This window comes from Bison bison, unplaced genomic scaffold (genome assembly GCF_000754665.1).
Source record: "Bison bison bison isolate TAMUID 2011002044 unplaced genomic scaffold, Bison_UMD1.0 scf7180017864048, whole genome shotgun sequence".
NCBI lineage: Eukaryota > Metazoa > Chordata > Mammalia > Artiodactyla > Bovidae > Bison > Bison bison.
The window spans coordinates 5,673,157-5,687,589 of record NW_011494620.1 but is presented as its reverse complement, the minus strand read 5'-3'; the positions used below and the strand labels follow the sequence as shown (position 1 = coordinate 5,687,589).

The 14,433-nt window shown below is 46.4% G+C and overlaps 1 protein-coding gene across 1 annotated transcript in view; it reads right to left on the bottom strand.

The window, feature by feature from the left end:
* LOC104985522 (guanylate cyclase soluble subunit beta-2-like) overlaps window positions 1-14,433 on the bottom strand; it is a 61,676-nt gene that overhangs the window by 43,809 nt on the left and 3,434 nt on the right. The window contains exons 2-3 of the mRNA XM_010835736.1: window positions 13,060-13,133; window positions 1,973-2,067 (exon numbers count right to left, since the gene is read on the bottom strand). Coding sequence (XP_010834038.1) covers window positions 1,973-2,067; window positions 13,060-13,133 — 169 coding nt within the window. The remainder of the gene's footprint in view (window positions 1-1,972; window positions 2,068-13,059; window positions 13,134-14,433) is intronic.

The window sequence follows — 14,433 nt, the reverse complement described above, 5'->3', positions numbered from 1 at the left end:
CAGGGCGGGCTTGCAGCTGTTCAGGAGCGGAGTTGAATCTGGCAGCCGGATCTCCGGGCTCCCAGCCCAGGGGGCGGCCCAGAGCCCTGTAAAGAGCCCTCGCCCTGGGTCAGACTCCCGCAGGAAATCCTCGCCCCACCTGCCTCTCAACAGCCCAGGCCCCACACAAACCCCCACCCCACCCCCGGGATCAGCTGCATGATGACAGAGGGTTCTGGGAGCCCACTCCCTGCAACAGGCAGGACAAGGTAGGAGTTGGGTGTGGACCAGTAGGTACTGGGCCAGCTTTTCTCTAGGAAGTCTCCCTGTGAGCCCCTTTAGAAAAAGGAGAGGGTGGGGGGTCGCTCCACCAGCAGGAGGCTGCAGGAGCCCTGCCTGCTGGCCGCCCACATCCTCTGTCACAGGGTCACTGCCCGGGGAGGTGGGGCACTGGCTTGGGAAGCTGTCTGGAGATGGTGCTCCCTGGAGCCCAAATTCAAGCAGCCTCAGGATCAACCGCACAGTTTACTCCCTGCACCTTATTTTCAGCCTCAGAAACAACCTTGTCGACTTCTATCAGGAAGTGCAGGTGACAAGTGACTAGGAGCTAACAGACATCTGGCTGGACTAGTTGGTGCCCCGAATTCTTCCTCCTTCCCATCACCATCGTCCCCCGAGTTCTCACTGGCACCCCTGGCCCCTGCTTGGCTCAGACAAACAGCCTGATGAACCAGAGGAGGCAGACCCTTGGCTGGGGTGGGTCTGCTCGTCACACACGTCAGCTCCCTAAACCTCAACGGGTCCCCTTCAGGCTCTGCAGACACTCTGGGCTTCTCCCAGGTGCAATGCCCAGAAGGGTTTTCTGCATCCAGGAGTTGACCAGGGACAGGAGAAGGGACGCAGATGTCAATCACATTGCTATGTGAAAATCCAGGGGAAAGCCTTCTTTTCTACTGGATCCAGGTGCGTGAGGTTAGGGCTGGCACATTTGCTTTCTTTTTTTTTGATCAGAAAATTCTTCTGAGATTCAAAGGAAGGGGAAATAAACACAGCACCTCATCTGACACAGGCACTTACACATTCCTGTCGCATTCTAGAGCAGCCCCTTGTCCCTGTGGGTTGAGTGGCTGCCCTGGTGTGTTCCTGAGCATTCCTGCTGGGCTGGTTATGCTGATGTTCAGTTCAGTCACTCAGTTGTGTCCGACTCTTTTCGACCCCATGGACTGCAGCATGCCAGGCCTCCTTGTCCATCACTAACTCCTGGAACTTACTCAGACTCATGTCCATTGAGTCGGTGATGCCATCCAATCATCTCATCCTCTATTGTCCCCTTCTTCTCCCGCCATTAATCTTTCCTAGCATGAGGGCCTTTTCAAATGAGTCAGTTCTTCCCATCAGGTAGCCAAAGTATCTGGAGTTTCAGCTTCAGCATCAGTCCTTCCTGGCCTTAATCTATAACCGTCTCAGAAAGAGGTCCCCAGGATGGTAGATCTGTTGGCTGGGCCCTCAGAGGTATCGTGAAACCATTCCTGCCTCCTGACCCTCTGGGGGTTGCATGGGAATAGGCCTGAAGGCCCTGAGCTCCTGCCTCATCCACATTTCCAACACATCTGCCCCAGGGTCTTAGGTGCCAGGCAACAATCCTGATGCTGCCATGTCCACTTGCAATAATTCCTAAATGCCATCCCAGCATGACCCAAAGCTATGCTGCCTGTGAGGATGGGTAAGGGAAACTTAACTTGGACTGAAAGAAGGGTGTTATCAAAGAGGCTGGAAGTGCTGGAGGGCTTCCTCGCCTCCCTGCTAGCAAGCCCTCTAGAGCTCGGGGCCGGAGAGGCCACCTGCCCCTCCTTTCTCTCCAGGCCCTGGCTCACTGTATGCTCCAAGCCGGGGAGAAGGAAGGAGAAAGGAAAGGAGGGTGGACTGGGTTGAACAGTGTCCTTATCAAAATCTAGGTCCACCGGAAACCAAAGAAGGCCCTATTTGGACTTACCGAGAACCTTGCAGGCCTCTTGAATGAGCTTAATGGTGATGGCGTCATCATACACCGTGTAAGTCATGAAGGCGTCTTGCACGTCTGCAGAAGCTCTGAAAGATAAATCACAGCACGATGGAAACCCAGCGACTGGAGTTCTGCCCCAGGAATACATCCATCAACCTGGCAAGATGCAGCAAGAACATTCCCGATTGTAAGGAATGGGAAGCATTGGTGTGTTTGTGTCTCAGCTCTCCAGTGACACTTTCCCTGGGCCCTGGTCTGAGCCAAGAGCTCCCTTCTTGAGCAGAAGGTAGCTCCCTTCACAGTAGGTGATGTGTTTCCCCAACTTCTGTCAAGAACATTGGTCTTACCCTCTGGCCTGGGCTGCTAGATCATGATTTATTGTGAACTATCTTTGTGTGCTCACACTAAGTCACTTCAGTCATGTCCACCTCTTCATAATCCCATGGACTGAAGCCCATGAGGCTTCTCTGTCCATGGAATTCTCCAGGCAAGAATACTGGAGTGGGTTGCTATGCCCTCCACCATGGGATGTTCCCAACCGAGGGATTGAACCTGTGTCTCCTGCATCTTCTGCATTGCAGGTGGATTCTTTACTGCTTAGCCACAGAGCAAGCCCAAGACCTGCAAACGGCACTGTCTTGGCACGTGTTAAGAACCTAATGCATGGTAGTGAACTTGGAACTCAGTGGTCATGGTCTTCTGAAGCAGGTTCCAGCTGCTTCAGAATCTCACGGTCTTGCAATGTACTTGGCTGAGTTGTAGGAGTTACTGCTGGACTTGGGTTTTGTAACGTCTGACCAGATCTGGTGAAGAGAGACTGAACCTGGGAGTCAGAAAGCCGACTTTCTTGGCTTGGCTCTTGTGTGGATCGCTAAGGTGTAGTTAGCAATTCAGTTAACGTAGGGGGAAGGAGGCAGGTCAGGGAATGCTTCCCTGAGAAAGGGAGGTTTCATCAAAACTGAGGAATGGATAGGCAAAGAGGAGCACTCTGGACAGAGAGTTTATGCTTTGAGGCAGCAGAGAGCATCTTGAAGATTGGGGTGAGTACAGAACATTTGAGTTTATCCCAGAACACATCACAGAATCTTGGAATTGAGAGAGGTGAGACATTTCCTAATTGTCGAATTTCCCACCCTACACAACTCAGTTTCCTCTTAACAAGAAGCTCACTGCTCTGCAAGCAATACATTGTGTTCAGAGACTGCTATCTCTGATAGAAGGTTCTTTCTTAGGTTGAGCTAAGACCTACGTCTGAGCCTCATTTTGTTGAGCATCTGCTTTTGGATAGAGATTATTTCTAATCACCCCTTGTCCTACTGAGGAAACTGATGCTCAGAGAGGTCAGTGTCTCGCTGGCATCAGCCAGTTGACAAATGAAGGATCTGGGCTCTGAAGCCCACAGAGCTCCTGCATTTTGCTGTTCCCTGCATATGCCTCCTGCATAGTTCTGCCCTTTGGGGAAAGGCAGACTGGGCTAGTCCCACCTCCAGATCCCAAGCCTTCTGTATTTGAAGATCCTTTCTCACTCCTAAATCTTCCAGTTTTTCCTGGGCTGAACCCTCCTTTCTCTTTCTAGAACTCATTCCTCACTGCAAAATGGAGTAATGATCCTTGTCCCACATTTCTGGCGGGAGTATGTGAAAGTGAAAGTCGCTCAGTCGTGTCCGACTCTTTGCGACCCCAGGGACTAGTCCATGGAATTCTCCAGGCCAGAATACTGGAGTGGTTAGCCTTTCCCTTCTCCAGGGGATCTTCCCAACCCAGGGATTGAACCCAGGTCTCCTGCACTGCAGGCAGATTCTTTATTAGCTGCCCACGAGGGAAGCCCCGCGGGAGTATGGATGAGGATAAATAGGATGAGCAAAGGGAAAAGCCTGGGGGCAATGAGAAGCAGCCTCTCCTGTCGCCAGCAGGGGCTGTGACAGTACTGAGAACACAGAGGTGGTCTGGGACATGGTGGCGGTGGGTGGGAGGAGGCGGCCACTGCAGCAGGGAGGCAGGAAACGTCCCAGGCCCACCCCGACACAAAACGAGCTCTGAGGGAAAATCACTTCCTCCCTCTAGGCCTCCATTTCCTTATCTGTAAAGGTGGTGGTGGGTGAAATCAGTGTTCCTCCGCCTTCTTCTCAATCCACGCTCCTCCGCCTCATACACACACTCATTGGAGATTCTGAGACAGCCCGCGGGGCCCTGTCCCCACGGTTGCTCATCACTGAACCAGAAGCTCCCAGTCTCCCTCTGTTGGTGTGTTTTCCCTCTTGGGTCCATGTCGGCACAGGGGTCGCTGAGCATCAGTGGATCCAGCTCTTCCAAGAAGCTGCATAAGGGTCCCCCCAGGGCAGATGGGGGTCTGAGCCACCACCTCTCCCTTAAGTGGGGTGCTCTCTGCCCTATGGCCATCACCCTCCATCCCTGCCTGAGTCTGCCAGCCTCTTCTTTCCTGTAGGCTGAGCTCACGGTGTCAAAGGTGGATGTGGTTTGTGCATATGTTGCATGTTTGTGGAATGCCAGACATGCCCAGACTGAGAGGGTTATTCGGAGATTCTCAGCCTTGTTTATTGATCCCAGAATCTTGCATCTAACACCTCCCCAGAGTCAGTACACACTGGCATACAGTCATTCGAACTACTTTAGTGAAACAATATGTTCTCCAAGAATTAAAAAAATAACTAATTGATATCTTGCCAATGAGATGACAAAGCCTCTGGTAAGAAGAAGAAAAGAAGAGAGAAATGGCCATTGGAAAACATGCTGATGAGATTGGGGGTTGGAAACATCAATGACGTAAGAGGTAGATTACCCTGGCTCAAAAAAATGCCAAGCATGTAGGTGGCCACACGGACACATATTCAGGAGTTCCGACAAGTCAGTATTTACCTAAAACAGTCAGCCATTAAGTGTATGTTTCTCTTTAGTTGGTTCCAGCTAGTGACACCCAAAACATCTGGGCAGGAGACTAGGGCTAAGTCGCCTTTCTACAATAGCTTGGGGAGCAAAATAAGCATAGAGATTCCTGGGCCCTGGAGGTGGGGTCTGGAAATTAATATTTTTTTAACCACTTGTCTCCAATGACTCTCCAGTCTTGGACACCACTGCTCAGTAACACTTTCTAGGATTCAACCTGGCAAGGCAAAGAATTACAAGTTATAGATCTTATGTTGTCCGACATGACTAAACTGATGTAATGGTTTCTAAGAGTTCAGAGTGAGCTGTAAAGCCCACAGGAAAAATAAATAGCACTTTGTAGCAAGTTTCAGGCCAAGAAAATGGGATTGGTTCTAAAGCCTGGGAAACCGTTCCTTCAAGAGTTCCCTTATGGCAGGTGGGGAATTCTTATAACAGATTTGAGTGTCACCATGTGACCCAAGGGCTTCCCTGGTGGCTCAGATGGTAAAGAATCTGTCTGCGATGCAGAAAATCCAGGTTTGATCCCTGGATTGGGAAGATCCCCTGGAGAAGGCAATGGCTACCCATTCCACTATTCTTGCTTGGAGAATTCCATGGACAGAGGAGCCTAAAAGTCAGACATGATTCACTGAGAAAGACTTTCTTGCTTCAACTCTGATTCTCTCAAGCTGTATTCCAGAGAACCCCTGTGGGTCCCTAAGATGCTTTATGGGGCCCATGAAGTCAAAACCACTTTCATAATAAAATGAGGATGTTATTTGCCCTTGTCACTGGTTGGTATTTGTGATGATGGTGCAAAAGCATTGGTGGATAAACTGCTGGTGCCTTAGTTTGAATAATAGTGATATCAGTCTGTACTAAATGGTCACTGTATTCTTCACTGCTATATATTCATGGTTTAAAAAAGGAAAAAAAAAAAAGGCCAGCTTCACTTCAGATTGTTCTTTGTGATGCAGTAAAAAATGTCAGCTTTATTAAATCTTGGCCCTGAGTCTACCTGTTCTGAACCTTCTCCGTGATGCGGTGGGAAGCACAGGCATGCAGAAAGCACTTTGCTGTATACAGAAGTGTAGGGGGCACCTCAGGGAAAAGCACATCTATGACTGCTTTTGTGAGATGAATTAGCCACTTTTTTCATAGGACGTCATTTCTACTTGAAAGAACCACTGACAGACAAATAACGATTACTCAGACTTGGATATTTGGCAGACATTTTCTTAAAAAAAAAAATAAAGAACAAAGTTAGCTTGTCATTTCAAGGGAAGTAACTGACAGAATTTGTTGCTAATGATCAAACTCAAGCTTTCAAGTGAAAATTGGAATTTTGGAAAACTTGCATCTGCTACTGTGAGCTCATTAGCTCCCCAATTCTAAGAGGCTCTGGTGGGATTGTGGTGATATTGACAAATGTGATTTTGGTATTGTATAATGTTCTGTATCATGTCAACATTCATAAGATCTGCATAACTCAGGGAGCTAGTATTTTTCGAATGACTAGTGCATGACAGCTCAAAATGATGGTAAAAAATTTATTTCAAAGGGTAACACAGGCCACGGAACTTTCACTTAATGGAGTATGGAAAAAGTCATTGGTGTTTGGTTTCAAGGTCACTGAAACCAAAGTCATTGGTTTCACACTCAATATTGTAACTGTGGGCTTCTGAGGTGGTGCAGTGGTAAAGAATCCTCCTGCCAATGCAGGAGACACAAGAGACGTGAGTTCCATCTCTGGGCTGGGAAGATCTCCTGGAAGAGGGCATGGCAACCCACTCCAGTATTCTTGCCTGGAGAATCCCATGGACAGAGGAGCCTGGCGGGCTACAGTCCATGGGGTCACAGAGTCAGACACGACTGAGCACTCATGCACACAGATTGTAACTGATTTTTGAGAGACGACCACTGGTGGAGCTTTGGTGAGGTTTAAATGAATCTCCACAATTATCTAAAAAGAGTATTGAAGTACTTCCTCCTATGTTTTCTTCACATCGCTCAACCAAAACCTCAGATCACAACAGACAGGGTGCAGAGGAGAACATTCAACTGTCTTTCAGCAATTCAAACATGAAATCGATTGCAAAAATCTAAAAAGAGTGACACTTTACTCTTCATTTGAATAATGCAGTTATTTTTCATAAACATAAATGTTATTTGTGCCAACACATAATAAGCTTATTATTACATTATTAATTTAAGTAAATTAAAATTAATTTGCTATTAATTTTAGATGAATTTATAAGCAGCCATTGGTTTCTCAGTTTAAATTTCCAACATGGTAAATACTAATAAATAAACAAAAGTTCTTGGGGTTTTCGATTGTTTTTAAAAGCAAAAAGGTTACCTAACCCACTGTATAATACATGGAACTCTGCTCAATGTTATGTGGCAGCCTGGATGGAAGGGGAGTTTTGAGGGGAAATGGATACATGTGTATGTATGTCTGAGGACCCTGTACTTTTATAGTACTTAGTGCAATCTGAAAGATTTTCATTTCACTTATTTTTTATGTACTTGTTTACAGCCTGCCACCGCACCCTGGAATACACATTCCCAGAGAACAGAGCCCTCAAATGTTTCCGTCATCACCATTCCCAAGGCTAGGAATTCTGGCTGGCACATACTAAGGACCAAATGAATATTGTTGAGTAAATAAACGTGCCCAAGTCAAACAGCTAGTAAACGATCTAGGCAAAAAATAAAAGTTTATATGACTCCAGGGACCTTACTCTTCTTAATCTATTAGTTGCTTCTCACTGTTAAGTCTTGATAAAGGTTTTAGCCAGGAGGTTATGAAAGAGTGGTTCATAATTAGAAATCTATAAATCTAGGGTATATGAGAGAGCAATAAACAATGGAGACAAAGGAGGGGAAACATCTGTTTCTGATTATTTCATACAAAGTAAAATTTATGTCGTAAAGTCTGGAGACATACTTTGTTTTACCTGACCATTGCTTCTTAAAATTTGTCTAGGAATTGATGGGGTTTTCTTTTTTTGCTAAAATTCTATTTTAAAAGCACCAGGGAACTTGTTATTTAAATGTAGCCTGAAGGAGATCTTTGCACACAAATAATCTTGCCTTAATTTGCACTTGATGAGTTGAGTTTTCTGCACTACAGTTTTGTTTTTTAATGAGTTATAATATGCAATTTTTGTTGGGGGCTGAGCTTGTTAGATAGACTTTTTGCTTTTGGTTTAAAGATGCCTTTCCAATGCGATCACATAGGTGTCTAGTGCTCAAACACATCCTTTGAGACTTCAAGATTAAAGAGGTGAAATCTAGCAACACAAACTCAGGATACGGCCCCACCTGGTTCTCTGTCCCTGGACACATTCCTCTGATTGCCTGGCACCTTTCCCCACCGCTTGTTCAAATATCTCAGTCACCTTGTCTTCCTGTAGATACCAGGGCAGCCTGCTTGTTTGGGATGCTGTGAGGAGTGCCCTTCTGGTGCAGGAAGAGAAAATTTACCATTTATAGTGAGGTCACACCAAAGGTGGAAACTGGGAAAAGCTTGTATAGCATCTGCTTGCTATACATATGAGAAGCTGGTTTTTTCCCTTCTAGATTTACAGAGATACGTTGAATATCTCAACCAATCAAAGTCCTGATATTTAATAGCTGGTCATGCTATATCTGTTCCATACATAGGGGAAGGCACGAGGCATTCCATAGGGGCTTCCCTGGTGGCTCAGTGGTAAAGAATCCACCTGCCAACGCAGGAGACATGGGTTCAATCCCTGATCTGGGCAGATTCCACACGCCTCAGAGCAACTAAGCCTGAGCTCCACAACTACTGAGGCTGTGCTCTGAAGCCCGTGAGCCCTAGAGCCCAGGCTCTTACAAGAAAAGCTGCCGCAATGAGAAGCCTTCACACCGAAACTAGAGAGCAGCCCCTACTTGCTGCAACTAGAGAAAAGCCCGTGCAACAGAGACCACCCAGCACAGGCAAAAATAAAGAATTAACAAATAAAAAGAGGCCTTCTCTCAGTAACACCACTCAGCTGCCTGTCACGGGCAGACAACGCCTTGCTGTTTTATCTCCACTGATGTCTAACTGCTCCGGCTATTCCTGGTTATTTTCAGTTATTTCCAGAACCCTGCCCACTCTCCTAGTCAGGATAGATTCTTCTGGGCCAACCAGTCGAACAAAGGCTCAGACGGTACAAGATTCACAGTCAAAAATCGATCAACAAAAGCTTGTCCTTCCCTCCCTGTCCCGGGCAGGTCATCGGCGAGTATGGGGGTCCTTTGGGCAGGTCTGGACAATGGGGGTCGGGGAGATCAGTCTGGAGACAGAAGCAGAGGCAACGGAGCCAGGTTTCCTCTGGGCAGAGCAGATACCCTAGAAAAACGTCTGCCTCTTCCAGACAGAAGGCAGCGGCAAAGTGGCGCCTGTGAATGCCAAATATAACCTGACCCCAGCGCAGCACCTGGATTCTGGAGGAGCAATCACACCTCCTGGGCACCTATTATGTACTTTGGGGTACCTTAGGAGACCCTAGAAGACAGGGTCTTCACCTTTTATCATGAGTTTCAGAGAAGTGAAATGGCCTGCCCCAAGCAGCAGAAAGTGAATGTGTTAGTCGCTCAGTCGTGTTCGACTCTTTGGGACATTATGGACTGGAGCCCGCCAGGCTTCTCTGTCCATGGGATTCTCCAGGCATGAATACTGGAGTGAGTTGCCATTCCCTTCTCCAGGGGACCTTCACAACCCAGGAATCGAACCCAGGTCTCCTATATTGTAGGCAGATTCTTCACTATCTGAGCTATCAGGGAAGCAGCAGAGCCAGGACTCAGTCCAGTCCAGCAGGAGGCAAACCCTACCTCCCCTGGTCTTCTCCCCAGCCCACCAAGCACCCGTCTCTGGAGCACAGTGAACATCGGCTTCTATCTCTCAGCTTACATCTGTTCAGTGCTCGCCACTGACCAGGCATTCTTTTTCTAAGTGTCTTGCTTGCATTATCTCATTTAACATGTGAAACAACCCCTATGAGGTTAGCTACTTTTTTTTTTTTTTGATGTTGAAACACCCAGGTCAGATCCAAGTACATCTGGACTTCAACTCTAAGCATTGTGGCCTCAGAGCCCCTGCTGAAACTGACCTTCACTTTCTGGGACATGCAGCCACACCCTTGAGAGTGCAAACCGCTCTTCCTCGAGTTGGTTCCTACCCACCCCTCCCGGCAATGTCCACCCGATGTTCTCTGTGCTCACCACCTGTCCTAGGACTGACCGTGCCCTGGCAGGCAAAGGGGGCAGGGCTGTGGCGTGTCTACCCCCGTCGGCGATGGCAGAGCAAATGATACCAGTTTCTGTCTGCCTTGGGCCTTGGGCAGTAGTCCCCATGTCTGAGGTATACAGGCAATTTCTACACACTGCAAAACCATCCAGGCAAAATGGCTTATCTGAGTCATTCATCCTCCAGTGTCTTCCACAGAACCAGGCCTTCTACAGGAGCTCAGGAAAACCAAGTTTAAAGAAATGCCCCTTGCTTTTCACTCAGACAGATCTTCCCTGGTGGCTCAGCCACTAAAGAATCCTCCTGTAATGTAGGAGACACAGGTTTGATACCTGGCTCAGGAAGATCCCCTTGAGAAGGGAATGGCTACTGACTCCAGTATTCTTGCCTGGGAAATCCCATGAACAGAGGAGCCTGGTGGCTCAGTCAGACGTGACTGAGCGACTAACGTTTTCACCCAGACTCTCGTTAGGAACCGAAATCCGTGCTGCCAGTCGCTCGCCCTTGCTTCAGGCAGTGTGGCCTATTAGAAAGGGGAGCTTTCACAGTCACAGGTCTGGGTTTGAGCCCCAGTCCTCGTACTTAACCTTGTGACCTTTGGCAAGTTTCCTTCTGGACGAAATGAGACAAAAACCTGCTTTGTAGTGTTCTTATTGGGCTACTAGGATCAATTATGGTAGGGGTCCAGCCCAAAGCGAGGGTTAATCTAAGACTATTCTTTTCCTTCTCCTTTTTACTGAGTTCACCCTTTACAATGTAACAACATTAAAAAAAAAAAAATCTTCAAATGTTTCTGTTCCCAAGACAGGTTAGTGTTACAGTCACTCAGTGGAGTCTGACTCTTTGTGACCTCATGTACTCTAGCCCACCAGACTCCTCTGTCCGTGGAATTCTCCAGGCAAGGCAGCTGAAGGGGCCAAAAGGGAGCACTTCAAGCATCTGACATTTCATCTTGGCTCTGTTGCCCACTTGCTGCGCTGTCTTGGGCAAATCCCCTAACCTCTCTGGGCCTTAATTTTCTCAGCTGTGAAAATGAAGAGATCTGGGCTAGATGATCTCTGCAGCGCCCTCCAGTTCAAGTATTCTCTGATCATAATTACATAAGTGTTCCTCTCGAAATACTTGGAAATGAGTTTTCTTGGCCTATATAGTCCAGAACGCGAATTACCCCAGGGATGCTATGGAAAATGGCTCAGGCAGCCTTTCCCTAACTGAGGGGGTCAGGGCACACGTGTGAGCAGTGTGTGGTCAGAGGGGCTGAGGCTGTGGGGCCCGCCAGGCCCCTCCTCAATTCAGCCTCCTTTTTGCGAGTCTCCTGAATTCTCAGCTCCATCTAATTATTTCCTTTGTAAAATGTGGGTAGGAGTGAGGAAAGTTTGCACTAAGCATTTTCAATGGTTTTTACGTTACAAAAGCAATGAAAAAATATAGGTATTAGGGAAAAAGTCATAAGGCATTTTATCTTTCTAATTCAATTGGTATGAATAATTCGTTATTTTGTTCTTTTTTCATTTGCATCATTTACTCAGTGGTTATATAAATTTTGTCTTGTTTTGGGGAGGCTTTTTGCTTGTTTATTTGTTGTTTGTTGTTTTTACTTACACTGTTGTAAAGTTGCTTCATGATCTTTGCTTCATGATCACAAGTTGCTTCATGACCTTTGTTATTATCTGAATAATGGTACATGTTTCTTTTGCCATTCCATTTGTTAGTTGGTTTGTTTTTGAACATCTAATGGATTTTTTTCTTTTATTATTTATAAATGTAAGGCTGTGTTACATATACATGCACACACACGCATATACATGTACATGGGAATCAATTCTCAAGAATAAAATTACTACTTCAAAAGATCTCCTCATTTTCATAGTTTTGGCACATGTTGTCAAACTGCTTTCCCAAAGGATTGCACTAATTTAAAATGCTGTCAGCAATTACCCGGTTTGCTGCATCTTAACCAGAATTGGTTATTATCATTTAAAATTTTTGGCGATTTAATAGGCAGAGCAGCACCTAATTGTTTTCATTTGCATGCCCTTGAGTAACTGAGGAAGCTAATAATTTTTCCAGATTTTTTTCAGTTCTTCCCTCTTCATAAGACCAGGAGATTTCTGAGACCCCATTCAACCCTATCCCCTAATGTTTTAAAGCTGGAGCCTCCAAGAAAGTGGAAGAGCTGCCTAAGATTACAGGAATCAGACAGGAGACTATATGGAGGTGTAAATAACAGTGTTAAGGGCTTAACAGAGAGAGGCAGAGAGGAAAACTGTAACAGTTATCTAAAGAAAAACCTAAGGAGAGATTCTGGCTACAATTAAAAGGGGGTATCCCCTCTTCTGTGGGATTTCAGCAGCTCCATTTATGTGCTATGCGAATAATGTAGATGTTTTATCTTCTGTGATTAAAAACAGCTAACTCATTCATGAAATAAAAGCTAACGCTGAAGCTCCAATACTTTGATGCAAAGAGCCAACTCATTGGAAAAGACCCTGATGCTGGGAAAGACTGAGGGCAAAAGGAGAAGGGGGTGACAGAGGATGAGACGGTTGGATGGCATCACCGACTCGATGGACATGAGTTTGAGCAAGCTCCGGGAGATAGTGAAAGACAGGGAAGGCTGGTGTGCTGCAGTCCATGGAGTCACAAACAGTCTGACACAATTTAGCAACAGAACAACAATAATACAGCAATTATTCACAGGAGAGCCCTATTTTAAGGCTGGTTTGGGGAATTGATAGAGAGACCTTCCTTAAAGACAGATTTGAGATACCAGGCTTCTTCTGTATTTACTTGGTGTGTTCAAGGAATCTGATCACCCTAGTAACAACCAACTGATTGAGTCAAAAGGTTAGTAAAAGCCTTATAACCTTCAAAACACCAGAGGCTTACCAATTGTATCTGAGAGTTTTCAGTTTTCCTTTCATAGACTTACTTCAGTTTTTCCCATGTCTCTTCACCAAATTTCTCTATCACAAGTGACTGCAGACAGGTGTTGATGAATCCATACTAGAACACAAAATGAAGGAGAAATGTGGTTGATGAAGCATGGAACCCCCGGTGACAGATATCTGAAGGGTCACTTTGAGGAAACACACAATAGCCTCCTCTTGGGGAGATGAGTCGGACCTTTCCCTGTTTCTCATGAGTTGGTTGTGCTCATTCCCAGCTTAGGACAAAGCCATTTCCATAGAGAAAACGTATGAGCTACATTTGAATCGGATTAGAGCTAGAAGATGTTCATTGTAATCATCTCAGAAACAGGGAATCGTTTGGTTAGAACAAAGAGTTCAGAAGCATAAAGGTGGCAAGGGAGTGTTTAGAAGGATGAAGACGGGATCCCACCCACTGTCACATCAAAAAAGCAGTGAGAAGACAATTCTCTTAACAAAAATGAATCTAGGGCTGTGTGTGTCTGTGGCATGTATGCATGTTCAGCTGCTCAGTCGTGTCTGACTCTTTGTAACCCCATAGACTCCTACTAGGCTCCTAAGCCCACTAGGCTCCTCTGTCCATGAGATTTCTCACGCAAGAACACTGGAGTGGGTTGCCATTTCTTCCTCCAGGGGATCTTCCTGACCTGGGGATTAAACCCATGTCTCCAGTATTACAGGTGGACTCTTTACCCACTGAGCCATCAAGGAAGACATAAAAAGTGGAGGAAAATAGAGACAGATACCAATAACACAGAGCAAACACTGGAATTAACAAAAAGAATTTCCTACTAGTTTTGCTCTTTCATCTGTGAGATTCCATCTTCCTTCCTTCTTCCTTCTGATTAAAAAAAAAATTTTTTTTTAAATAAAAAAGAGAGCCCATGAATGCCTCTGCTGAGTGAAGAGCAATGCAACCCACACAGGCCGCCCCACTGTCCACAACGCGGGGCTCCTAATCTGGGGGCTTGTGGATGAATGGAGTCTGCTTAAAAGCACCAAGCGTGCTCAGTTTTAAAAAAAGCATCTTCATAGAGTGAAGAATTCTCCTGTCTCACAAATATCAGCCTCAAGTCGTCTTATAAGTTTGGATTTTCATCTATGGGGATTTCTTAAAGGGAAAGAGGCCACTGCCACCAGGAAGGAGAGGGCTCTAAACCCTAGCAGAGGACTTCCCTGGTGGTCCAGTGGTTAAGATGCCAGGTTTCCACTGCCAGGGGCGCAGGTTCGATCCCTGGTCAGGGAACTAAGATCCAACAGGCTGCACTATGTGGCCAAAAAGTAAAAAACAGAACAAACCCAGCAGCTCTTTTCTGGGAACAGGTGTGTCCTGACGGCTGCGTTTCCACCTCCCCACCACGACGTGGGCTGGTCCC